At 43.7% G+C, this 27,745-nt stretch overlaps 2 protein-coding genes across 4 annotated transcripts in view; one reads left to right on the top strand and one right to left on the bottom strand.

The window, feature by feature from the left end:
* PUS7 (pseudouridine synthase 7) overlaps positions 1-12,382 on the bottom strand; it is a 39,281-nt gene extending 26,899 nt beyond the window's left edge. For both annotated transcript variants that reach the window (XM_084897828.1, XM_084897829.1), the window contains exons 1-5: positions 12,145-12,382; positions 5,563-5,983; positions 5,062-5,146; positions 4,852-4,953; positions 3,177-3,321 (exon numbers count right to left, since the gene is read on the bottom strand). In XM_084897828.1, coding sequence (XP_084753954.1) covers positions 3,177-3,321; positions 4,852-4,953; positions 5,062-5,146; positions 5,563-5,983; positions 12,145-12,274 — 883 coding nt within the window. In that variant the 5' untranslated portion in view covers positions 12,275-12,382. The remainder of the gene's footprint in view (positions 1-3,176; positions 3,322-4,851; positions 4,954-5,061; positions 5,147-5,562; positions 5,984-12,144) is intronic.
* A 1,401-nt stretch (positions 12,383-13,783) lies between these two features.
* RINT1 (RAD50 interactor 1) overlaps positions 13,784-27,745 on the top strand; it is a 28,330-nt gene continuing 14,368 nt past the window's right edge. For both annotated transcript variants that reach the window (XM_084897820.1, XM_084897821.1), the window contains exons 1-6: positions 13,784-13,965; positions 14,618-14,663; positions 20,585-20,769; positions 22,271-22,512; positions 27,249-27,422; positions 27,521-27,670. In XM_084897820.1, coding sequence (XP_084753946.1) covers positions 13,924-13,965; positions 14,618-14,663; positions 20,585-20,769; positions 22,271-22,512; positions 27,249-27,422; positions 27,521-27,670 — 839 coding nt within the window. In that variant the 5' untranslated portion in view covers positions 13,784-13,923. The remainder of the gene's footprint in view (positions 13,966-14,617; positions 14,664-20,584; positions 20,770-22,270; positions 22,513-27,248; positions 27,423-27,520; positions 27,671-27,745) is intronic.

The raw sequence follows: 27,745 nt of genomic DNA, 5'->3' as shown, positions 1-27,745 counted from the left end.
TCACTTAAGTCTTTGAAAAGTTCTCAGAGGTACTTGGAACGTACGTGAGCTATCCCAAAACATTTAATAATAATTACGTTTCCAAAAAAAACACTATAGGGATGTTCTGATAGATACATCTACGTGCCATGTCTATCAGGCTGGATGTCTAACGTGAAGTAGTTGGTGACGTTTGGGCACCATGATTCAGAACCCACGATGCCTATGGTTTAGGACGCATGCTCTATTTGAGAAAACAGTGAGAATTTGTATCAGGGTTTGGTAGTAAATGGACTCCGAAAACATTATAAATGTAGATTTGCAATGAAGATTTAAAAGCTAATTAATTCAGCCCTAGCCGGTTTGGCTCAGCGGATAGAGCATCAATCTGCGGACTAAAAGGTCCTGGGTTCGATTCCAGTCAAGGGCACATGCCCAGATTGCGGGCTCGATCCCCTGTGGGGAGCATGCAGGAGGCGGCCAATCAACGATTCTCTCTCATCACTGATGTATCTCTCTCTCTCTCCCTCCCTCTACCTTTCTCTCTGAAATTAATAAAAATATATTTAAATAAAAAAAAATAAAAGCTAATTAATTCAAATGCTAGGCAGGGTGGCCCAGGAGGAGAAGGTGTCATTGGTATCAGGTTCTATTTTATTTTTTATTATTATTTTTTTACTTTTTAATTTTTTAGAAAATTTTATTGATTGGTATCAGGTTCTATTTGCAGGGGCATGAACAGTATTCTCTGGACACCGGCTCTCCCTGCCTTCCCAATGGTGATGACTTTAAGCCACTCTCATTCGCGGGCAGGGATCTAGATCTGTGAGAGATGAATGCAGGTTCCCAAGAGCCTGTCTGGGTCCAGGAGGAGATAGGAGAGAGCTCAGAGGGAGACCTCTCACTCACCCTTCGCTAAATGCCACCACACCTCAAGCCTGAGAGGTGCGAGCAGCGATCCAACATAACCTGTCTTCGTGCTTCTTTTTAAAGGGAAAAGCCCATTATTTCACTGAAGATGTGCACAGGGAGATGGGGAGGGTGGTGCATGTCACAAGGAGCTCAGCATCTCACTGGGAAATTCTTAAGGGAATGTCTTTGGAAAAAAAAAAAGAGAAAAATGGTGGGTGTGGCATAAAGCACAGAAAATGTAGCTAAAGACAGAGCCTGAGAGACCGGGTGCCATTCATTCCCTTGAGAAGGAAGGGTGAGAAAACGGCAATAGCCCCTGTGGCCTCCAACGCCCTCACTCCCCTCCTGGAAGACCACAGGCAACCCCTAAGAAACAATGATCACTCTCAAGAGGTGCCCCGCCAAAGAAAGTCAGGTTTTACCTTTTCCAATTTGCTTCCTCATGACCACGCTCGGCAGAACAAGACCCTGACTTTGCTTCTTGCCTTTGCCAGAGGGTGGCTGACAGACACGCACGGCCTCTCTGTAAGGAGCGTCTCCCTGGCAGCCCTTCTCAACCTGGGTCCCACATCATTAGACGGAATGGAGCAAGTCACCTTCTCTTCTCCCCATCTAGAATAGCTGCCCAGCTACAGGCTAATCATGGGAGGATGGAAAAAAATAGTCACTCAGACCATATTCCACTGGGCTGAATTCTCCTCAACAATTCTGGCTGAAGAAAGACCGCTAGGTAATATTTTATACTATCGACTCAGACATCCAAGTAACATACAGCAACCACACCATTAGTTTGTGGAACTGGAAGTATGTTAACAACACAGAACCGCAAGTAGTTTCAGAACATCTGATCTCACTTTTCCTTTTTTTTGGCATCCACTGAGAAGTGGCCTCCAATCTCCTTTTTCTTCCCCCCAACTGCTCGAGGTCTCTCATTTCTGTTCCCATCCATACTTACTGATCTCACTATAATACTTTCTCAGGCCTAGCTGAACCCAATTTCTGCCCATGTGTCTTATATCCTTTCACTTCACTAGAACCATAGTTAAAAACCACAAAGGTTTCCTACATTCAGAGCATTAGCCTAAGGAAATAGGACCAAGCATTAATGCTTTGAACAGTCTTTTTTTTTTTTTTAATTTGGTCTTGGAGTTTTGTTCTAACAAATATATCCAGAAGTAACTCCACTAATAGAGACCATTCCTAATAGGGGAGGAGGAGGAAGAAATAATTTTTTCTTACTGTAATTTTCATTAAAATTGTAACTGTTGACTTGACAAGGAAAAACTATCTACTATTTCTTAAGGTTATATACAAGTAGAAATTTTCATGGCTGTAGAAAACACATCCTATATGATAAAAGGCTAATTAGGCAAATCAACTAAATGGTGTAACAACTGGTCGCTATGACCACCAGGAGCTGCCCCCTGGTGGTCAGTGTGCTCCCACAGGGGGAGCACCCTTCAGCCAGAAGCCCTGAGCCGGGTTCACTCCAGCGGCAGTGGCGGGAGTCTCTCTTGCCTCCTTGGCAGTGCTAAGGACCCTCAGGGATGTGGGGGGAGAGGACCTAAGCCTTCAGTCTGACATCCCCTGAGGGCTTCCGACCGTGAGAGGTTACAGACTGGGCTGAGGGACCCCTAGGCCTTCCCCCCCCCCCCCCCCCAGCCCAGTGCACGAATGTCACGCACCGGGCCTCTAGTCAGAACATAAATATCAGAGATTCACTGAAAACACACCCATGTCAAATGGATGATACACAATGAAAGTTGGGCTTCGGCAAAGGGGTGCTTTTTCTATATATCCCGTGGCTTTTCTCTTATTATTTTTTCTGTGGTTTTTCTATGTGAGTGAAGGAAATACAGTTGGAAAGCCAGCAGCTCTTTCAAGATAAGAACTTTGCTAAAAAATATACTATTAGGATAGGTGACAAGCATTTTCTGTTCACCAGAAAGCTTTCATCTCTCCATTAAGAACACAGAGTGAGCAACAGCCTTTCATTTTCTTCTTGAATTGCCACTCTGCTCTTCAGGGGACAGATAAAATTCCTAAGACCTCTCTCAGGCACCACTGTAATTTCAGCAAATCTTTTTTCACACAAACGACCTAACGCCCCCTATCAGACAGACATTCTATACGATGGCTCCACCATCTGAAATGATATTATCCACCCTCTTTGAAGAAGTGACATGATCAATATCCTCCTTTGAACAACAGCAGAGTAGAGGAGGGGTGGACCTGCCTCTGGGGCTCGCCAGGCAGGAGAAATGCCAGGTCCCTCACACACTTACTTGCCAGAGCCTTCTTCCCAGCGGCATGGTAGGCCACAATATATTTCTTCCCCTCTCTGTCCTCTGTTTTTGTCTCTAGTCCTGGAAACAGAGACTTAATTGCTTGATGGATGACAGTTCTTTTCTCTTTGGTGTCCTCAACAACCTATCAAAAGCATAGATAATAATATTACAGATTTAACAAACATGAAATAGAGAAATTATACTAATGAATGAGATAAGACACTACTCATTTTATTAGCTGGGTGAAATAACAAAAGGACACAGGTGTGATTTCAGAAATCTTTTAGACCGCCGAAACCGGTTTGGCTCAATGGATAGAGCATCAGTCTGCGGACTGAAAGGGCATGTACAATGGTTGCGGGCACATCCCCAGTAGGGGGTGTGCAGGAGGCAGCTGGTTGATGTATCTCTCACATCGATGTTTCTAGCTCTCTATCCCTCTCCCTTCCTCTCTGTTAAAAATCAATAAAATATATATATAAAGAAATCTTTTAGACCTTCACAATACGCAAGCACAACGAGCCTATTGGTGGTGTATGTCCATATATCAGGCACTGTGCCAAGCACTTTGCAGACGCTCTCTCGGGGACTCTGCTGGACCAGCACTTCAGGGCTCACAGACCGAAATGCAGGGATGGCAGAAACTCAACGCCCTCGAATAGTCCAACCCACAATTGCCTTGTAATGAGTTTTATACCGACTCATTTTGTAATGATGTGCTAGCACATTTGTTCACAATTAAAAAAAAAAAAAAATCAACATCAAGAAAATATAAACTTATTAGTTACATAATGTTTTTTCAATTTTTTAATGAGTCTCACATTAAGAAATACATTTCTGCCGGGACCGGTTTGGCTCAATGGATAGAGCGTCGGCTTGGGGACTGAAGGGTCCCAGGTTCCATTCCGGTCAAGGGCATGTACCTTGGTTGAGGGAATATCCCCAGTAGGGGGTGTACAAGAGGCAGCTGATCGATGACTCTCTCTCACTGATGTTTCTAACTCTCTATCTCTCTCCCTTCCTCTCTGTACAAAATCAATAAAATATATAAATAAAAAAAAAAAGAAAAGAAAAAAAAGAAATACATTTCACATCTGGATTCAACAGCTGGAAGTATGTGTACATATCTTATTAACAATTAAAAATTTTTTTTAAAGAAATATTTACTTGGACCCTAACTATGTATAATACACTATAATTTTCTATTTTATTTTATTGCATTAAAAAAAGGTAAGATCCATTAAATTGGGTTTATGACCCACTAATGGATGAAACATCGATGAGAGAGAATCATCGATCAGCTGTCTCTTGCACATCCTCTACTGGGGACATGCCTGCAACCAAGGTACATGCCCTTGATCAGAATCGAACCCGGGACCTTTCAGTCTGCAGGCCTGACACTCTATCCACTGAGCCAAACTGGTTTCGGCCTGAAACATTTTTTAAAAAAACCACTTTTTTGGCCACGGTTTATGTGGGTAGTGGTATCTGTTAGTGACAAAAACATTTTTTTAGTGTAAATAATGCCCTTTTAGATCAAATAGAACATCATTCTTTTGTTAACTATCGATACTATCAATATAATTTTTCCAACAGACACTTAACAACATCTACCCCCAAAAAAGCAATGCAAACCCTATACAACTTTTTCATATGTTTCTTTACTACTTACCTCAATGGCAACACTGGTTTCCTTATTTTTAAAAAGCTGAAGCTCTTCTAAACGCTGCTTTTCCTCAGCTGTCAAAACTGTAAATAGGTCTTCTGGAGGATCCTTTTAAATAACCACAAAAACTCGCAATGAGTCACACACAGAATCCAAGGCTCTAAAAAACGCTACTTTTATACAGAAGGTGACTTCTGCCGGAGAGCGGGCTCCTACCTCCTCATCCACGGGGACGGACAAGTCATTCAAATGGCTGACGCGCCCATCTTTTCCTATTTCGTGGACAACGAAGTCAGAGTATCTGACGGAAAGAAAACACAAACTTTCAGAGCATTAGCATTTTGTTTCCTGTTAATTTTAGGAAACAGCCTGTCAACAGTAAGCCTTACAAACTCAATATAGAAAAATCCGTTGTTTCTATATGCTAACAATAAACTATCAGAAAGAAAAAATAAAAATAAAATAAAATAAAATAACCTAGGAATAAACTTAACATAGGAGGTAAGAGGAAGGAGCCCGATTCTAGGGTGTGTCACCCAAGAACTGCCCTCTAGCAATCCGAGACCCCTCGGGGGATGTCCGAGAGCAGGTTTCGGCCAGATCCCCACAGGCCAGGCCGAGGGACCCCACTGGTGCACAAATCCATGCACCAGACCTCTGGTTTCTTTATAAAGAACTAATATAACTAAAATAATTTTGTACATAAACGAAACATACCTTTCTTTTAAGATTCCCGAGAATCCTTGATGAGAACTTACAAACTTGGTGATGCCTACATCAAGTTCAGTGAGTCCATGCTTCATCATGTCTGCAAAACTCTCAGCTTCCTCTTCCTCCTCACCCTCCTCTGAAAGGCCATCTTCCTCCTCCTCTTCCTCTTCTTGCAGCCGGGCGTCAGAATTTCTTTTACTCTCTCCAGCACTTACAGCTTCAGGTAGCACAGGCACATTTTCACAGCGGGGTGGAGCGTTATTTTCCATCCCATCCTGACCTTTGGCTAGCCAGCCTTCCGAGACCTTCTGTCTTTTTGCCTCCTCAGCTGGGGCCAGACTGTCATTATCTTCAACAGCGAGAGATCCACGTTTCAGCGACACACCAGTCATTTCTGTCATCTCCATTTTTAAGGCTCCAAGAAAACCTTTTGGGAAGACAGAGTAGAAAAGTAATAATCACGTCTTTAATTAAGTGGGTTCCAGCAAACAGAAGCACAGTTAATTTTATTCCTAGTCCTAAAAACCATTTATTAAAAGAATTCTTCCTGCCCTGGCCCTTGGTGCTCTCTTGGAAGAGCACCAAGAGATTGTCGGTTCGATTCCCGATTCCCAGTTAGGAGCCAGCAGTCCTGGATTGTGAGAGGGATGTCTGACTACAGGATCAGGCCTTAAACTGGCAGTCAGACATCCCCCGAGGGGTATTGGAGAGGATGCAGGCTGGGCTGAGGGAAACCCCAAATTTTGTGCACTGGGCCTTTAGTGAAAAAAAGTTTAAAAAATAATAAAATAAAAATAAATAAAGGGCCAAGGCAGCTCTGCCTAGGCTCACTCTTGTTGCTGAAATCTTGCCTCTTCTTCCTTAAGTCCTTCCTTTGTCTCACTGTCCCCAGTTGTAATAAATTTACTCTCAAAATTACCTGGACGCATGCTATGAAATCTTTCCTGCACAAAATCAATAACCCACACATTACAGACCTTACTGGGGCAGACCTGCCTTGATCTCAGTCCATTTCCAGTGATAAGACCACATATTATAACCATTCCCCTTATCATGGTAACCCTCTTAAGGAAAGCCCATAGTTACTTTAGCGCTCACTCCTCAGCACTGCACTTCATCCCTTCGACAAACATTCACCAGGCACCCCTGCACCAGAAATTACTCCCAGGAGTGAAAAGACAAGGCAGTGAATAAAATAAATGTCCCACCGGTATTTACTTCCCAAATCACAGTCATTCAATCCTGGCCCTATATGACATCCTTTCCCAACACAACAGAGATCACTGCTTGCTTTCTTTCTTTCTCTTTTTTTAAAATATATTTTATTGATTTTTTAGAGAGGAATGGAGAGGGATAGATAGCTAGAAACATTGATCAACTGCCTCCTGCACACCCCTCACTGGGGATGTGCCCGAAATCAAGGTACATGCCCTTGACCAAAACTGAACCTTGGGACCCTTCTATCCACTGAGCCAAACCGGTTTTGGCAGATCACTGCTTTCTTGCTTCAAAACTCCTCTCCTACTTCTTATTTCCTGCCTCTGGAGATGCCTGCCCCTTACATTTGGGCTTCTCTAGGTCCCTTCTCCAGTCTTGCTCCCTTCTCACTCCTAAGTATTCCAGTCAAGACTCCTCTGTCTCCAACTGCTACCCAGGGTCCAAGGCAATCATAGCTAAGCAATAATAACGTGTAGGTGGTGAGTTTGTTCAAGCCCCGCTTCAACCCTATGACAGAGGGTCATTACCCTTCTCAGCTGAGCACTGAAAAACTGAGGCCCAGAGATGAAGTATCTTGCTTCTAGTTTACAGAGACAGTAAGAGGTAGAATCAAATGCTCAAACTCAACATGCCCTAAACTGATCTCATCATTTCCCATAACAAACACACTTCTGTTAAACTGGACCTCTTACCTCAGGGAATGTTACCGCCAACTAACTACCAGTCACCCGTGTCAGAATATGGGCATCATCCCAACTCCTCACTCTCCCCTACACCTATATCAGTGATTTCGTGGATAAAATTCTAGAAGGTTTAGGACAACACTGTTATGCCCAACATCCCTGGAATGAGAGTGTTAGCAGACCATGGATCTGAAATATCAACCACTGCTTTCACTCTTACTTGGTGAATGGCAGTCTGCGGGGTATAATGTGGAGCCTGATCTAGGCTTTGCTATTTAATAAGCAGATCACTTAATCTCCCCAAGCTTCAGTTTATTTCTCTGTAAAACTGAAAAATGATCACTTGGTCAAAGGCCTGTAATAACGGTTCTATTTAACTGTTGGTCATTAATATTTATTATGGATGGTTTACACAGAGTTGTTACTGCTGAATCTGGAGAAATAAACAAAGCTTATGCTTTTTTCATTCTCTGGGCTAATGATTAAACATGGTTTTCTCTTTCAAATAACACTTAATGCTAAGAAAGCCTCAGAGCACTGCCAATAGCAACAAATAAAAACATCTTTGGTATTTTCTGAAAGTCTCTCTTGGTCCTGTGGATCTCTGCCTGACCTTTTTCTTATTATATTTAACCAGAGGCCCAGCGCACACAATTCGTACATGGGTAGGGTCCCTAGGCCTGGAACTGTGATCAGGACTGATCTTTCCCAGCTACCAGCAGCAGCCCCGCCTCCTGCCGCCACCACGGTTGCCCTGTGTGTGGAGCGACCAGCAGGGCTATAGTGTCCCTGGCCCGGCACGCATCAGCCACCACCCAACCCCGGTTTCCAGTTCCTGGTTCCCCATTGGGCGATCAGAGCCTGCCAGCTGGGGTAGAAAGAACCAAGAGGTTGGCCATTCCCACTCACTCGTTGGACCTTCCCCCTGCTGCCACCAGTTGCCCTCGGTGTGTGGGGCTACTGGCAGGACGATTGGATCGATCAGGGACCTAGCAGATACGCTGCCACCCACCCCCAGTTCCCGGTTCCCCATTGGGCAATCAGAACAAGAGGTTGGCTGGCAGGCCCCAATCAGGTGATTGGAACCTGTGGGGGCAGCTTCTGCGTTGAGCATCTCCCCCTGGTGGTCAATGTGCATCAAAGCCACCATCCAGTCAATTGGCACATCATGCTTTTATATATATAGAATAGAGGCCTGGTGCACACATTTATGCACCAGTGGGGCCTATCGGCCTGACTTTTGGGATCGGGCCAAAACTGGCCCTCCAACATCCCCTGGGTGGGCGGGTGTGTGTGTGTGTGTGTGTGTGTCCCCGGATTGCAAGAGTTCATTACATTTGTTCATTCCACAATGTTTATCGAGCATCTCTTATGTGTCTGGCACTATTTTAGGTGCTGTGAATAAAGGGAAAATTTCCCATCCTTATGGAGCTTATGTATACTTAAGGATATATGGCAGAATAAAATAAAAATAAAAGCAAGTAGCCGAAACTGGTTTGGCTCAGTGGATAGAGCGTCAGCCTGCGGACTGAAGGGTCCTGGGTTTGATTCCGATCAAGGGCATGTGCCTTGGTTGCGGGCACATCCCCAGTGCGGGGTGTGTGTGTGTGTGTGTGTGTGTGTGTAAAAAGCAGCTGATTGATGATTCTCTCTGATTGATGTTTCTAGCTCTCTATCTCTCTCTGCCTCTCTGTGAAAAATTAATAAAATATATATTAAAAATAATAATAATAGCAAGCATAAGAGCTACAAATAAAGATGAATAAGAGGAATGAGGGAACGAGGGGTACTCTTTAGTGAAGCCTCTCCAAGGAGGTGCTTTTATTTATTTATTTATTTATTTTTTCTTTTTATAATTAGGAAGTTGGTTCATTACTTTGTTTAGAAAATTGAAAAATTTAAATTCAGTCTCAATCTACATTTTCATATCCTCCTCACCCAAAGGCCCACCAACAACCCACCAAATACCAAAAAGGTCAGAAGGATGAAGGCACCATCATGGAGGGTCTGAAAAACGTGGGTTCCCATTGAGCCAAGAGGAGCAGAAGCTGGTATGTGGGGGCCTTGAGCCTTGTGAAGCAAATTCAGCTTCCTCCCTCTCCTCCTGAAGAGGGATGTGGTTAGCAGGAAAAACAGACACTAGGGAACCCTGTGTGTGTGTGCTGCCCAGGTAGGAGGAGAAGGCAGGTTGTCTGTGGGTCTTGAACTCCAACTGAGACTCAAGGAGGTGCTTTTAAAGGACCTTCGCCAGCAGTAAGCTCAACTACAATAGGTTGTAATTTCTCCTACTTGGGAGCAAAAGTCTTTACTTTTATTTTTTAAATTTAAAAAAATATATATTTTATTGATTTTGTACAGAGAGAGAGGGAGAGAGATAGAGAGTTAGAAACATCGATGAGAGAGAAACATCGACCAGCTGCCTCTTGCACACCCCCTACTGGGGATGTGCCCGCAACCAAGGCACATGCCCTTGACTGGAATCGAATCCAGAACCCTTCAGTCCCCAAGCCGACGCTCTATCCACTGTGCCAAACCGGTCCCGGCTTATTTTTATTTTTTAAATATGTATGAACCTTTATTGCTGCATGTTTTTCTAAAATAAGTTATTATTGATTTCAGAGAGGAAGGGAGAGGGGAGAAGCATCAATGATGAGAGAGGATCATTGATTGGCTGCCTCCTGCACACCCCTCACAGGGCATCTAGCTGGCAACCAGGGGGTGTGTGTCCTTGCCTGGAATCAAACCTGGGACTCCTTGGTCCGCAGGCTGACGCTTTCTATCCACTGAGCCAAACCGGCCAGGGCAAAAGTTATGTGTTATTAATACCTGTATTGGCCCAGCCTCTATAAATAAAGATATGATCAAAAGCTGCTATTACATTAATAACTACTGAGTGTTGGCTACTTGTCTAATGACTGAACAAAATCATTGCCTAGCCAAAACCGGTTTGGCTCAGTGGATGGAGTGTCGGCCTGCAGACTCAAGGGTCCCAGGTTTGATTCCGGTCAAGGGCATGTAACCTTGGTTGCAGGCACATCCCCAGTGGGCGATGTGCAAGAGGCAGTTGATCGATGTTTCTCTCTCATCGATGTTTCTAACTTTCTATCCCTCTCTCTTCCTCTCTGTAAAAAAAATCAATAAAATATATATTTTAAAAAATCATGGCCTACATAAAAAAGAAGGAATTCTCACCATTTGCAGCAACCTGGATGGAATTGGAGAACATCATGCTGAGTGAAATAAGCCAATCAATGAAAGAGAAACACCACATGACCTCACTCATTTGTGGATAATAAAGAACATTATAAACTGATGAACCAAAAGATAGATATAGAGACAGTATATCAACAAGTAGACTGTCAAATTACAGCGGGGAGGGGAGGAAGATCTGGGGGAGATAATAGATCAACCGAAGGACTTTTATACATGCATATAAATACAACCAATGGACACAAAACTCTGGGAAGGGAGGGGATGTGTGGGAGGGAGGGAGAGGGGCAAAAAAAAAAATCAATAAAATATATTTAAAAAAAAAAAGAATGCACAAAAAACATGTTCAATATACAAACAATGATTGCAGTTTTCATTTGGTAGTTTGTTTGTATACAAGTCATTGAAAATAAAGATTTCCAAACATCTGATTCAGTTAAAAAAAAAAAAATCATGGCCTATCCATTCATTCCCTTTTCAGTCTGAGTGTACTGCTGGATATGTGGCAGAGCCCTCCCTTGTCAAGGCATCCACAGGCCAAGGGGGCATGCCTGCCTCACAGATGATTAGAAACTTGAAACAAGAGCCCTTAGGAATCCTACCCTCGTGCATAGTCACAAAATGAAAAGAAAAGAAAAAAAAAGTGGTCTGACAACGGGACCCAATATTTGAAAAATTAAAACTCCAAACCTGCTTCTTGGCAGGCGCTAAAGCCCAGGCCAGGAGGGTGTGCTTTTGAACCTCTCGGTGTGGTGCTGTTGGGTAACAACCCGCACAGCAGCAGCTCGCCCTCCGTCCAGCGTTCAACACCGGCACGGTGGAGGGTTCGAGAATACACTCCTGGTGCCAACCTATTCGCTCCTTCTCGCACAAAACCAGCGGTCACCGGGCACAGGAAGCCTCGCAACAAACAGTGATGGAAGCCGGGAACGAGGAGCCAGTGCGTGGGCTGGACCCTGTGGCGGGCTGAACCTGCGGCGGGCTGGCCCCTGGGCTGGCCCCTGCGGCGGGCTGGCCCCTGGGCTGGCCCTGCGGCGGGCTGGCCCCTGCGGCGGGCTGGCCCCTGCGGCGGGCTGGCCCTGCGATGCATGGGAGCCGTACAAGGCTTGGGGATAGAAGCCAGTCTTCTCTTCCGGGAGGGAGGAGAGCTTAGGGAGCGTCTGGGGCCCAGGAAGGAGTGGGAACGGGATCGTCGGGCTGACAGCGCCTCGCGGAGGAAGGAGGGCGCAGCGCTCCCCGAGGACCAGCCCGGTGGGAGGCGGGGCCGGCAGGACCCGCGAGGCGCCCGCCGCGCTCCCGCTCCCGTCCGACCGATCGGTCATGGAGGCGCCGCGGGCACAGACCGCGGGGGGGACACCTCCCCAATCCGCACTGCCCCCTTCTACCCCCAGGCGGGGCCTGGGAGCATGGGCGCGGGGCTGGGCCGAGGGCCGGCGGCGGAGTCCGGGCGGCGGCGGCAGGGAGGCCGCGCACTTACCCGGGACCGGAGAGCGCGAGCGCGCGGCGGGCCGCACGGCGGCGAGAGGGCGGGCGCGCCGCTCCGGGCGCAGCAGGGCAGCCGCGGCGAGAGTCCCTCGGAGGAGCCAGCGGCAAGGGCGGCCAGACATAGGCACCCCCTGGGCCGCGCCAGGGCCGCAGAGCTCGGCTGGACTCGCCCCGCGGCGACCGGGCTCGTCCACGTGCGGCGCAGGGACGCGCTGCTCCCGCTGGCCCCGCCCCCGGGGCGGAGCCCGCCGCCGCCGCCGCCCCGCCCACCGCCGGGAGCCGGGGCGGCCCCGCCGCCGCGCGCCCCCAGCGGCCGTCTCCGGGGCTGCAGCTGCGCTCCTTGGCCTCTTACCAGCTGGGACGTGCGGGGGTCTCTGTGGCCCATTCACTCCAGGAGCTGCCCAGGCGGTGGCTCCTGGCCTGTGACGAGGACAAGAAGTGATTTTATCAAGGAGTCCTCTTTAGGTGACGTCTAAGTCAGCAATTGCCGTGGGGATGTCAGTTGCATGTTAATGCCATGTCAGTTGCATGTTAATGCCATGTCAGTTGCATGTTAACGGCCCTTTTTTTTTCGTTGCCTTCCACCACGCAGTGAACGTAATAACGGATAGAGTCACATGAGGATCCGTATAGTTCTTTTATATAATTCCTTCGAATGCAACGGATCCAAGAGCACCATTTTTCCACGTCTTCAATGCTAGATACCTGCATGCTAGATAGCTCCCCTTCCAAATCCTGATCACAGTGTGTGCTCTGTGTAAAGCCAAGTTACATTCATTCCCCTGCCCATGCTCTTCAAGGAGCACGTGCTCCCCCCAGCCCCCGTTCATGACTCTCTGGTACCACCTCCCATCTTGTTTCTGAAGTTGTCAAACCCCTGGGTTCTCCTCCTACCTCTAGCTACCAGGTAACCCCTGTTCCTTCTCCCTGGCAAAGGGCAGGTTTGGGGCGGGCTCTGCATGGGGTAAAAGTGCATATTAGACGCTGAGTCCTTGTCCTCCCGTCAAGCTCCCAGGACATCTGTAGTAAGTTGCATCAGATCAACCTTAAAGGATCCAAAGATAATGACTTTGGAAAGGCTCCAACCAAACAGCCCGACCGAATTACATTAAAGCTAGTCATTAAATCCCCTCCTCCCCCACGCACACTCTCAGAACATCTGAGACATCATTTAAAACACGCATCGAAATGACCCATATTGAGCCCCAGCCGGTTTGCCTCGGTGGATAGAACGTCAGCCTGTGGACTGAAGGGTCTCAGTTCGATGCCGGGCAAGGGTATGTACATCCCCAGAAGGAGGTGTGCAGGAGGCAGCTGATTGATGTTTTCTCTCTCATAGATATTTCTAACTCTATTCCTCTATGTAAAAAAAATAAATAAATAAAATAAAATAAATAAAATATATTTTTTAAAAAAGAAAGAAGAAATGATCCATAGTGAATGCATGGTGTGGAGGAGCGGGTACTTCCAAGCTCCATCAGGAAGGGCCCAGCGTGGTGGAGGAGGACTGGCCCCTTTTTCTCCCGAGAGCCTCCGGGCGGCGCCAGCGTCCCCAGCGGCGGCGGGGCGCCCTGCCGGCAGGGGGCGCGCGCGCGCGGGCCGCGGCTGCGCGGCAGGCCTCTCTGGGAGAGGAGGAAGCGACCAGCGAGACGGAGGACGTGGCCCCGACGCCGGTCCGCAGTTTCCGAGCGGAGCTGGTGGCCCCGGCGGGCGGGCCGCGCTCTCCGCCACGCTGGCGGCGCTCGGAGCGGAGGCCGCGCGCGAAGGCGGGATGCTCCCGGCCGGCCAGACCGGCGAGGGGCCGGCGACCCCGGTGAGGCGGCGCTGCACCCGGGGAGGGAGGGGCACAGTCCCGGCCACGGGAGATGGTGGCGGGGAGGGGGCCCTGGCCGGCGGCTGGAGGACGTGGTTCGCGTGGCCCGGGGAGCTGGCCCTGGCACAGACCCCGGGGAGGGAGCCCCGAGCGGGAGCTGTGGCCGTCCGGGGAGATGACACATCCTCCTGGGGAGGGGACAGTGGCGGCCTCGGGGAGGTGGTGGTGGTGGTTTTTTTTGTTGTTGTTTGTGTGTTTTTTAAAAAATATTTATTTTATTGATTTTTTAGAGAGGAGGAGAGGGGGATAGAAAGCTAGAAACGTCGATGAGAGAGAAACATCGACCAGCTGCCTCTTGCACACTCCCTACCGGGGATGTGCCCGCAACTAATGTACATGCCCTTGACCTGAATCGAACCTGGGACCTTTCAGTCCGCAGACCGACGCTCTACCGCTGAGCCAAACCGGTTTCAGCTTTGCTTGTTTTTTGTTTTTTTTTTGAACCTGCATCGGACGGCTCTGACCGCTCAGGAAGGCCCCGGGGTCTGGGACCTTGCAGCCCTCCTGGGGATGGATGCCCTCTGGGAACCTCGTGTGAGTTCCATTTATCACTTCCCTCCTAATGTGTCTGTCACACCTGTTCTCCTTCCAGGGCTGCTCTGAAAGTGGGGATGATCGGAAGACCGTGGAGGAGAAAAGTAAGCAGACTTCATACACCTTAGCATTGTCCACCGAGTCATCTCTGCACACTCAGCCCTCTGGGGTCTGCCTCCTAGAGGGGGCTTTTAGATGAAGTGCTGGTTTTGTGTGTTTTCTTTTTCTGTACAGTATGCGTGCATAATATTAAATGCTGATTATAATTATACACATATTTTTGTCTTTTTAAAATTGTAAAATATGGGGTGAATTGGAGAAGAGCGCTCCCTGACCCCTACCTAGTGTAGGGACTTGTGTGGTTTCCCTGGAGTTCTGCCCATCATACTGGGTTCATATAATTGTGGCCTGCCTGTTAGTTTAATAAAGCACCAACTTAGGGAGCATCAGGAATTTGGAGGGGCTAGTGATCTGGGAGAGATGACCAACACCTTAATTGGGTTCAAAGGAATCAAGTGATCATTGTTTAATAAGACTTGACCAGTGAATTTTCGCTTAAAAACTGATCTGAGCCCTAGGCAGTTTGGCTCAGTGTTGACCTGTGGACTGAAGGGTCCTGGGTTCAGTTCCCATCCATAGCATATGCCTGGGTTGCAGGCTCAATCCCCAGAAGGAAGCGAGCAGAAGGCATCCAATCAGTCATTCTCTCTCATCATTGATGTTTCTATCTCTCATTTTCCCTTCCTCTCTGAAATCAATAAAAATATACTTTTAAAAAATTGACCTGAGCCCTTGTTGGTTTGGTTCAGTGGATAGAGTGTCTGCTTGGGGACCATCGTGTCCTGGGTTCTATTTTGGTCAAGGGCACACACATTGGTTGCAGGCTCCTCCTCAGCCTGGCCCCTGGTCGAGACTTTTGCAGAAGGAAATCAATGTGTTTCTCTCACATCAGTGTTTTTTTCTGTCTTTCCCTCTCTCTTCCACTCTCCCTTTAAAAAAAAATCAATGGAAAAATATCCTCGGGTAAGGAAAAAATTGATCTGAGAAGAACACAGTGGATATCTTGGTTCTTGGGTCTTGGACTGGACGAGGAAGAGGGAAAGGTTAATACCTCCAGCTCCTACTAAGCCCAGGAGTATATGTCAGCGATGGGGACATTTGCCATTTTACTTAACTCATTGCTCAGCAGGCTTTTGGAAATAAAGAAATCTTGAGGGGCTTTTTTTTTTTTTTTTTTTTTTTTTTTTTTTTTTTAAATATATTTTATTGATTTCATACAGAGAGGAAGGGAGAGAGATAGAGAGTCAGAAACATCGATGAGAGAGAGTATCGATGAGAGAGAGTCATCGATCAGCTGCCTCTTACACACCCCCTACTGGGGATATGCCTGCAACCAAGGTACATGCCCTAGACCGGAATCGAACCCGGGACCCTTCAGTCCCCAAGCCGACACTATCCATTGAGCCAAACCGGTCTCGGCATTGAGGGGCTTTTGAAGTGGAATTTTTGGGGGAAGAAAGGAAAAGCATGTAACAGCCGTTCTGTCAGAGGGTTTTGGTTCTTTTGATCATGGCAAATGGTCTGGGAATGAGAGGTAAGAGAAAGGGTGCCCATGTTACCATATCAGCTTTAGAGCTAGGCTTTCCTTTACTCTGATAAAATCTGCATCAGAAAGAAAGCTCTAAGAACTCCGTAACACTTGACATATCAGAACGGTCACAGCTCAGCTCCTTTTCCTAAAGGACTTTTGAGTACCCCATTTCTTTCAGTTAAACCCTCCCCTCTTCCACCTTTGCCCCATTCACATGCCTGGGAGTTGATGTCTGTTGAGCTATCACGTTAATAAAATGATAGACACAGACTGTGGACTTTATCCTTGTTCCTCCATTGGCTTGGGCAACTGCTTTGCAATTAGGAGTGTTCTTTACAAAAAAAGAGAAAAGGAGAGACATAAAAATGTCCAAATCATCAATGTGTTATTTTGAAGAATGTCTGACTAAGAACAGTCTATGCTGTATTTAAATGATTATATCAAAAGAGTTAAATTTTGTAAGTGAGGATAGAATTTACTCCCTAAGCTAGAGAAACCTTAGCATTCACAAATATTCCCTCTGCACCTAGCCCTGCCTGTGTCTGCAGATGTACCGCTAACTCACTTGTTTTATTTAAGATAAGTTAGAAGACATTGTGACTTCTCTATATAACAGTAGAGGGCTTTCTGTATTAATAGAAAATATTAATGTGGACCGGCCAATTCTGTTCATATTTGAAGGAAAAGAAAATAAGAGTATTGGGCTGAGAGTCAGAAAACATGGGTTTTAGTCCTATTTACAAACTTTAAGTGTAGGCTGGGAAAATATTATAATTTATAGTTGGGGCATAGACAGATGCAAGTTTTGCTTCTACCTACTTGTGGACTACTGATTCTTAAAGCATAAGAACCAGGTTTTCAATTCTTTTAAGTTGAATAAAACAAAGGAAAATTTATTTTGGGGGTGTTGAGGAAAGGAACAAACTCAGTACTAAACACAAAGGCATATGTTTTGTTAACCTTTAACACAAGTAATTAAACAATATACAATAGTTATATTTTCACTTTAGGCACATCTTTTCATATATATATATTTTTAAATATATTTTTATTGATTTCAGAGAGGAAGGGGGAGGGAGAGATAGAAACATCAATGATGAGAGAGGATCATTGATCGGCTGCCTCCTGCACACCCCCAGCTGGGGATCAAGCCCCCAACCCCCGGTATGTGCCCTTGACCCGTATGGAACCTGGGATCCTTCAGTCCGCAGGCCGACGCTCTATCCACGGAGCCAAATCTGCTAGGGCCATCATTTTATTTTATCAGATGTGACAGTTGTTTTATATTGAGGCTGATTATCACCTCTTGGCTTTTTCTCATTACTGCATCCTTAAAACTTGTTTTTGGTAAAGAGCCAAGTTGTACAAGGGCAGCTCCAAGGAATAACAGAGGTGAGAGAGGTGAAGTCCAACCAGTCCTGCTCCCCAGGAGGCTCTGTTTGTCTCCCACCTTTATTTCACACTTTATTTATTTAAAGAAATTCTTATAGTCTTTGTTTCTAAATATATGCTAATTCAACCAACTATTCAGTTTGTTCATTAACTCACCATGAGTGGCTTGTTTCGAGAGGACCAAATCCTTCAGGCAAACCTGCAGTAAAAATTCCAATGCTTGGTTTCCATGAAGTCACTCTCCCCTTCTCTGGGGCCTTATTTTATAGTACTTATTTTCATTTGGAGATCAGTCCACATTTTTACATCATCTTGCTTTTGTTTTCATATTTAATTCCTAGGTACTACTCAAATCTAGGGAGATTAAGCCCCGTATATGGAATAATTCAAGTTGTGGACTGAGTGTAGTTGAGCATGGTTAATATCAGGGAATTTAATGAGTGCACAGTGAAGTAGAGTTACCATTATACCAATCTTGACCCAAAATTCAAGTTCTCTAAACTTCTCCAGGAAGAAGCAAATCGTAAATAACCGAAAGGGGATAGCTTATGGAAGCAGATACTTCAAAGGGAAACCGTTTATCTTAGCACACTGGGGTGGAGTGGAAGGAGCAAGATATGACAGGCAACTGTGGGTCATGTCACTGCTACCTTCTTTGCTAAGAAGGTGCTGTGAGCCTTCAGGTTTCTCTGGGGTACAAGGTACGTTCAGAAAGCCACCCTGGCATAGATGGTCAGCAACGGTGTAGCTAGAGATACTCTGGGAAAGAGGAGCAGTGCTGTTAGTCCACAAGCTTAGGGCAGTGGAAAATAATTTCTTTGCAATGGAATATGTAGTTTCCAGAAATTTTTAAAAAATATTTATATTTTATTTTATTGATTTTTTACAGAGAAGAAGAGAGAGGGATAGAGAGTCAGAAACATCGATGAGAGAGAAACATCAATCAGCTGCCTCCTGCACACCCACTACTGGGGATGTGCCCGCAACCAAGTTACATGCCCTTGACCAGAATTGAACCTGGGACCCTTCACTCCAAAGGCTGACGCTCTATCCACTGAGCCAAACCGGTTAGGGCGAAATTTGTTTTCGTAAGTGTTTTGTTTAAGTAAAAATAGCACATTATTATAAGCTGTGGACTCTGGGAAATATCACATACTAAATGGGATGAGAGCAAAGCTGTCAAAAGCTAGTCAGTGTTGCCTGTGCTACCACTCTTCTCTAAAAAACAGTAACCCTGCGCACGAATCCATGCACCAGTAGGTCTCTGTGGGGCCTGGCCGCTCTGTGCCCACTGCCCAGAGGCTCTCCACAGCCCAGAGGTCCATCCGTGGCCAGGCGTGGAATGCTTGCCACGCTGCCAGGGCGATGACACAGCGTTTCCCCCCCTCCCACCACTCCATGCCCGCTGCCCAGAGGCCCTCTGTGGCCGGGCCAGAACCCCTGCCTGGTTGCCATGGTGACAAAGCAAGCAGGAGCAGGGAACTCTAGCGGGGCTGAGAGGACTGGGCGCCACCATCTTGGGTACCACCATATTTGTGATGGAATGACAGTTAATTTGCATATTACCCTTTTATTAGATAGGATGGCTTCCAGAGCACCTGTTTTTGTCATTTAGTAAGTCCAGTGTGGCCGGCCCCAGTGGCTCAGTTGGTTGAGTGTTGTCCTATGCACCGAAAGATTGCCGATTTGATTCCTGGTGAGGCCACATACCTGGGTTGCAGGTTTGATTCCTGTTCTGGGCATATATGGAAGGCAACGGGTCAATGTTTCCCTCTCAGATCGATGCTTCTCTTTCTCCCTCCCTCCTTCCTCCCTCTATGTCCTTGGGTGAGGATTAAAAAATAGTAAGTCCAGTGTGAATTATTCCAAGACTAGTTTATTTGCCATGGATAGAATCTCACTTTGGACTGTACACTCAGTGGATACATCAGCCATTTTGTTTTCCCTCGTAATTTGTGTTTTCTCTCCGATTTCCTTTTTACATTTTTTTTCAGTTTCTGACATGAATATCTTAATACAATGACATTTAAAGGTTTTCAAACTTTTTTACTCTTACATAAGGAGGAATTTTTATACTTTGGTCACTCAAATTTTTTTCATATACTTGAAATCTTTTACTACTATTTTTTTCTTGTTGTAACATCTTGAAAACAGAGTCCTACCATCTGGTTCCTTACAGATTTTGAAAATATATTACAAATTTAATAAACACCGCACCAATAAAATCAGATTTGACCTTTTCCCCCCAGTAATAAATTGGATTATTAAGAAATAAAGCCTCCTAGAAAACTTCAATATATGTTTGTAGCTGCACTAATATGCCAACATCTATTGAAACCTGTGTTTATTAGGACTTTAGGAATTTCTCATTCACTCTGAGAAATTTTCTTAGCTCTTATGCATTTTGTAATACTTGATCCATAGATTGCTTTATAGTTATTTATTTGGGTATTTCTGTGTATGATAAACACACAAATTATATATAGATGTATACACAAAAATATCCAAATGAATATATATATATATATATATATATATATATATATATATATATAGTGTACATATGCATATACATGTACACTGAGTGGCCAGATTATTATGATCTCTGAATACATAATAATCTGGCCACTCAGTGTGTGTGTGTGTGTGTGTGTGTGTGTGTGTGTGAGTGTATGAGGCCCAGTGCATGAATTCGTGAATGGGTGGGGCCTGGCCAGGGGGAGGGTACATGGGTGGTTGGCTGGCCTGCCTCCTGGTTGAGGGGACAATTTGCATATTAGCCTATTATTATATAGGATATATACTGAATGGCTAGATTATTATGTGTTCAGAGGTCATAATCTGGCCACTCAGTGTATACACACTATATATACTCATTTGGATATAAACTTTTTTTGTGTGTGTATAATATATAATTTACTGTATGTAGATAGTTTTCTTTAATAACTTTTGAAGGTAGGTATAGTGCCTTGTATATTTTTGTATTTCCTTTAACTCTATAGTACTTAGTGGTATTGATTAATTGCTTTTCTTTCATTTTAGGTGACGTAAATATTGCAGCTCTTGTTGGAAATGAACAAGTCAGTGAAGTTACAGATAATGGAGATCTCTCTTCCTATGTGTCTGCATTTATAGAAAAGGAAGTTGGAAATGACCTTAAATCTTTAAAGAAGCTTGATAAACTCATAGAACAGATGACAGAAAATAAAATGCATTTAGAGGAACAGGCAAGTATTAAAACTCACAGAAATAATATTAGTAATATACTCATAATTAATATAAACATGACCATTATTATATAGTTAATATGAATATGCAAGCTTATATATAGTTGAAATATAGCTTAACATTTTATGATTAATACTTGAGGCCATCCTATTAATATAAATCTATCTTTTTAAATGGCTTTATGACATTTAGGTATGTTTTTACATACACCATTTATTTAACCAGGCCATTATTGGTGGACATTTTTGCTGTTCTGTTTTTATTATTACAAATTATATGAGAGTAAACATAATTGTTCATCACTTCACTTTTCTAAGTCATAAATCTAATTGAATTATTTCCTTATTAAAAACTTTAAAAAATATATATTTTATTGATTTTTTACAGAGAGGAAGGGAGAGGGATAGAGAGTTAGAAACATCGATGAGAGAGAAACATCAATCAGCTGCCTCTTGCACACCTCCCACCGGGAGGTACATGCCCTTGACCAGAATCGAACCTGGGACCCTTTAGTCTGCAGGCCGACGCTCTATCCACTGAGCCAAACCGGTTTCAGCCTTATTAAAAACTCTTATTGGAAAAAGCCCACATTCTCCAGAGGCACAAGATGCTATCCTATGACCTGGTCCCTCTACCTATTTAGGCTCATCTTTTCTGTGTTTCTCACATCAGTGTTTCTTTCCCTCTCTCCCTCCCTCCTACCTCTCTCTAAGCATGTCCTCGGGTGAGGATAGTTTCTTTGAACTGTATTCTGTGCCCTCGTCATATCTTTGCCGACTGAGCTGTTCCTCTGCCTGGAATGCCCTTGTCTTCCATAGTTCCCTAAAAAGTTCCTACCAGTCCTATAAAGTCTGTGTATGACCCAGGCAAGCACAATTGCCTTGTATTTCAAAACCTTGCTACTCAAAGTGTGGAGCTCAGTCCCTACTTCAGACCTACTGAGTCTGACGAGGCCTTGTAACAAGATCTCTGGGTAATTCTTATTGTACGTTAAGGTTGGGAAGCATTATCTTAGGACATAATTGCACCTAGCATCTCCTTTATTTCATCAACGCACTGTTGAAATATTTGCTTACATTTTTCTTCCATACCAACTGAGCTTTAATGGCAGATGCTGTTTCTTATTTATGTTTATCCCTAGCCTGGTACAGAGTGTCTAATCAGTGTTGATTAAATTAAAATTATTCTATAATTTTTTTTATATTGTACTATGCCTAATATTTGTATATGTTATTCCATGTGGCTGGGAAGTACTCTCTGAAAGTACTGAGCTTCATGAAAGCAGATCCGTAGATGCTTACAGGGGGTCAGTGTGATGTACCTCTCTCTACTTAGGTTTGGTTGGTAAGGATGCAGAAATCAGATCTTTCATTTGGAGCTTTTAATTGATAATTTTCAATTCTATTGGAACAAACATGTATTTTAAAGGTAATGAACAAATAAAAAAGGCTATGCAAATTTTATCTAATGGCTGCTATTTTTTGTTTTTGGTATAATTAGGTACTTACAATTTCATCAGAAATCCCTAAGAGAATTCAGAATGCCTTAAAAAATGCAGAAGAATCAAAGCATTTTCTTAATCAGTTTCTGGATCAAGAGACTCATCTTGTCAGTTCCATTAATAGCCATTTGCTGACTGCACAGCCCTGGATGGAAGATCTTGGGGCCAAGATTAGCCAAATTGAAGAGATAGAACGGCATCTCGCTTACCTTAAATGGATTTCACAAATTGAAGAACTAAGGTAAAATGGGTTTCTTTGTTCTCATAATTATTATTTTCCTTTGAGGCTCTGTCTTAGAGATTGCATGCATGCCATTAAATAATTGAGTTAATTAAAGATTATAATAATGTAATTTTACCAGTTGTTATTAAAGTAGCATTATGATAATGATTCTTTTCCTTTATTGTAAATGAATATAAACTTTTCAGGGAGCTTAATTTGCATTTGAAACAAAGTAATCAAATTAAAAAATTTAAGTCTTATATAATAGTTGTATTTGAACACATGATAAAAACCACTTTTTATAATGCCAGTTTAATAACATATTCCCTCAGTGTGATGATAATCCTTTTTTTTCGTTTTAGAGATGGTCTCTTAATGACATAGATTACTTTCACTATAATTTGAATTTTTTCCAGTGGGCATTATCTAATAAGAGCCACAAGTGATCTTAGATGAATAAGAGTTTACTTTTTTCCCCTAGCATAGTTATTTCTCTTTTTAATAACGTCATTTTTCCTGTAGGTCTTTTGTGATACATCTCTATTTCTAGCTCTTTTTTAATTGAATATATATCACTGGTTGATTGTATCAGTATTACCTCTCAATTAAGCTAAGTTAACATTTCTACCTAGGTTGGCAGATTATTTGGTTTTTTGATATAGTCCCCAGCCCCTCTAAACTGTACAATTTCATTTTTGCTTTGTTTTAACTATTCTTCCCTCAAAGCTGTCAGTAACCATTAAGGGAAAAAAGTCATCCAAGAGTCTTGATGTCTCATTTTAAATGTATCATCCTATATAATAATCCCTATATAGTAAAAGGGTAATATGCAAATTGACCAAAAGACAGAACGACTGGTTGCTATGACATGCACTGACCAACATGGGGAGACACTCAACAGAGGAGCTGTCCCCTGGTGGTCAGTGCGCTTCCACAGGGGGAGTGCCACTCAGCCAGAAGCTGGCTCATAGCTGGCGAGTGCAGCAGCGGTGATGGGAGTCTCTCCTGCCTCTCTGGCTGTGCTAAGGATGTCCTAAGGGGAGTGGGCCTAAGCCGGCAGTCGGACATACCCTGAGGGGTCCCAGACTGCAAGAGTGCTGGGCTGAGGGAATTTCATGCACTGGGCCTCTAGTAGTTTATATATTTTATGTATTTCTTCTAAAGAGTACCAGTAATACTGTATCACTTTGTCCTGCATATGTTTTCTGAGATTTTAAATAATTTTTAAAAAAATATATTTTTATTGATTTTTTTACAGAGAGGAAGGGAGAGAGAGAGAGTTAGAAACATCCATGAGAGAGAATCATCGGTCAGCTGCCTCTTGCACAGTCCCCACTGGGGATGTGCCCGCAACAAGGGTACATGCCCCTGACTGGAATTGAACCCGGGACCCTTCAGTCCGCAGGCCGACGCTCTATCCACTGAGCCAAACCGGTGTTGCCAATTTTATTTATTTATTTATTTTTATTTTAATTTTTTAAAATATATTTTATTGATTTTACACAGAGAGGAATTGAGAGGGATAGAGAGCTAGAAACGTCGATGAGAGAGAAACATCGACCAGCTGCCTCTTGCACATCCCCCACTGGGGATGTGCCCGCAACGAAGGTATGTGCCCTTGACCCGAATCGAACCTGGGACCTTTCAGTCCGCAGTCCGACGCTCTATCCACTGAGCCAAACCAGTTTCGGCTAATTTTAAGTAATTTTACTATCAGTACAATACAAAAGTCTTTGCATACATGTTTTACCTTTACAGAAAAAGTGATATGCCTAAGATTGTAGCATTATTAGAAATTCCAGAAGTTGACGTAAGCTTTTTAGAGTGTCTCTTTGTTTAGATAAATTCTTTACAGTGAAAGAATTTTAAACCTTGCTTTAGTTTACTTCTTTTTTTTTTTCTTGCCCTCTGAAAGAAAATACTACAAGGGATAATATTAATAACCTTATTAAGTTATTGTAATAAATTCTAACCTTATTAGGTAAAAGCTTCAGTCTTGTAGTAGCCAAAACAATAAGTTAATTAAAGTAGGGCCATGGTTATGGATAGCCTTTTTCTGGTGTTGAAATTGTTTAAAAGAAAACGTGTCCAGGGAGTTACATTAGAAATAGGAATCAAATTCATAATCAAGTTGAGCAGTTAAGACTTCTTTTAATAACATGTTTTTTCCTATAGGTTTTTTGTGATGCATCTCTATTTCTAGCTTTCTTTTGGGCTCCTGAGACTTTCCTTATCTCCTAATTTCCCTTTAATGACTATTTTTATTCTGTAGCGCTTTCTTTTTTAAAAAAGTAGTTTCTTCTTTTTAGAAGTAGCATCTTTACATTTAACCCTGTTTCTTGAATACTACAGTTCAACAGTATCACTCTGAATGAACCCTATAACCCTGGCTTTTCCTATGCTCTGAATGTCATTCATGCTTCATGAGATCTAATCCAGGTCGGTACTCCTGTATTCTGTGGTTATTTGTACATTTAAAAATTTCTTTTATAACATATAGACATTTCTTTAACATGGTAGTTTTTGTTTTAACATAATGCAACACTTAGTTTGGATTTATGTCTTCAAAGTGGGAAATTGGTGAGATTTGTCACAATGCATAGGGAAGAACCTCATATAGCAGTTAATTGGGCATGCTAACCGTGAGAACAAGAGCAACTACCAGCATCATTTTTTTTGTTTTTTTTTGTTAATCCTCACCCGAGGATATTTTTCTATTGATTTTTAGGAAGAGTGGAAAAGAGAGAGAAACATTGATGTGTGATAAATACAGCGACTGGTTGCCTCCTGCATGAGCTCCGACCAGGGCCTTGGCCTGGGAGGAGCCTGCAACCGAGATATGTGCCCTTGACTGAAATTGAACCCGGGACCCTTTGGTCTGCAGGCCAATGCTCTACCCACTGACCCAAACCGCATCTTAATTACAGAACTGGTGGATTTGTTGATGCCCAATGAGGGGGAAAAAGAACATTTTAAATTCTGAGAGTAACTATAAAAGACAAAATCTGTTGGAAAATTTAATAAAAAATATTGGTAAGGGAGAAGAAAGAAAAGAGAGAGAATGAGTGTGAGGGATGGCTGGAGGGCTGGCAGAATAATAAAACATGAGCTTAGCATTCTTATTGAGGCCTGGACAGTGACAGGGGGAGCCTCAAGCAGCTCCAGAGAAAGGAGAGGAACTACTAGTGCAGGCGGGGCTGGCAGGTGGCTGCACCTTTCCCTTTGTGAGGAGGCATTGTCCACCCCAGGAACATGACTGGCCGCACACCCAGCCGGGAGGAGGGTCCCGCACATGTCATCTTCCAGTGCATGGCCAGGTGCCCAGGGAGGATGAGCATGGGCTGCCTAGAGGAGAACTCACTTCAGGTTTCCTGCAGGGGTGACCCCAGAACTGAGATTCATTACTGGAAAAGTTACATTTTATTCCTTATTCTTAGATGATCTTAAGGTATGGAATATATTATTTTTATAAAAAGAAACAATTCATTTTAAAATAAAATGTTTTGTTTTATAGAGCCCAAATGGTAGCTCATAGGCTGAATTTGTCCTAAAGATATGTTGAATTTGGTTTGTTTTAAACAATTTGAATAACTGGTTTGCTTTTACATGAAAATTTTTCTTCTTTTTAAATTCCTCTCCTGAGGAATATGGTTTGGGTTTGTTTGTTGTTTGTTTGTTTTTAATGTATTTTAGAGAAAGGGGAAGGGGGGGGGGCAGCCAGGGGATCAAACCTGCAACTTATATATGAGCCCTGATCAAGAATGGAACCTTAAACGTCTTGGTATATGGGACAGTGCTCCAACCAACTGAGCCACCTAGCAGGAGCTTACGTGAAAATATTGTTAATTTTCCTTTCTACAAAAATTTTAAGATTTGGTCACATTAGAACCACACTTTAGTGTTGCAACAATTGGCTGGAGCCTTAGGATACTCTATTACCCACCCACTTTGCTTTTTAAAATTTACTTTCCCTATTCGGCCTTTGTAAGCATTTGAATTTGCAACCCTTGCTGTGGAGCTTACTTTAAATTTTATTGATATTTTACAGAGAGGAAGAGAGAGGGATAGAGAGTTACAAACATTGATGAGAGAGAATCATCGATCAGCTGCCTCTTGCACACCCCCTACTGGGGATGTGCCGCAACCAAGGTACATGCCCCTGACAGGAATCGAACCTGGGACCTTTCAGTCCGCAGGCCGATGTTCTATCCACTGAGCCAAACCGGTTTCGGCCTTACCTTAAATTTTATCTCGAACTTTTCTAGCAAATTTGAAAGGCTGGGCTCTAAGGTGTCTAAAATTCAGTTCTTCATAATCAAATTCAACTGGGCAAAGTAGGTAAAGATCGAAGACTACCATATTTGATTCTACCAGATGCCACCCACATTATTCCCTTGGATTAAGATACTAAAGAGTACAAAAAAAAAAAAAAAAGATAATAAAGACTTTTGTAAAAGGCAGATTTATCAGAAATGCGCAGTGCCTGAGGGAATGTGACCAGGACAAATGTGTTCCTTGGAGGAGTGGGAAGGGAAAGGTGTAGGGAGCGTCTTGACCTTGGGCAACTGTTCTTAGAAGGGTGTGAATTTGAAGACTAGACTCCCAGAGAAATGGGCATCAGGTAAAAACGCCACTTGTGTGTGGTGCTTCTTTCTTCCTTGGATTAGTTTTATATAAAGCAGGAGGGAGAAGCAGTTTTCTGCTTTGGAATTATCTTGAACTGCCTTTAAAGTTTGCTTTGCCTTGTTTTTCAGTGATAACATTCAGCAGTATCTGATGACCAACAATGTCCCTGAGGCAGCCTCTACGCTGGTGTCTATGGCAGAACTTGACATCAAGCTTCAGGAATCATCCTGCACTCATCTTCTGGCTTTCATGAGAGCCACTGTTAAATTCTGGCATAAAATTCTCAAGGACAGGCTTACAAGGTAAGGAAGTTACTCATATTTCTTGGTAATTACTTTCAGATAGATATTTGGTGATCGCTGGATTTTATTGAAATATGTGTATTACTTTTCTGTTACAGTGATTTTGAGGAAATTTTAGCACAGCTTCATTGGCCGTTCATCGCACCCCCTCAGTCTCAAACTGTTGGCTTAAGTCGACCAGCCAGTGCTCCTGAGATATATAGTAACCTGGAGACACTATTTTGTCAGCTTCTGAAACTACAAACCTCGTATCTTTGTTGGAGTTAAAACTTACTAAAATTTATTTTTCTATGGTAGATTTGTGACTAGAGAGTAAAACTTTT

Source organism: Pipistrellus hanaki (genome assembly GCF_964339955.1).
Source record: "Pipistrellus hanaki genome assembly, chromosome: 10".
Taxonomy (NCBI): domain Eukaryota; kingdom Metazoa; phylum Chordata; class Mammalia; order Chiroptera; family Vespertilionidae; genus Pipistrellus; species Pipistrellus hanaki.
The sequence above is the reverse complement of the archived record's forward strand: the minus strand, read 5'-3'. Positions and strand labels throughout refer to the sequence as shown.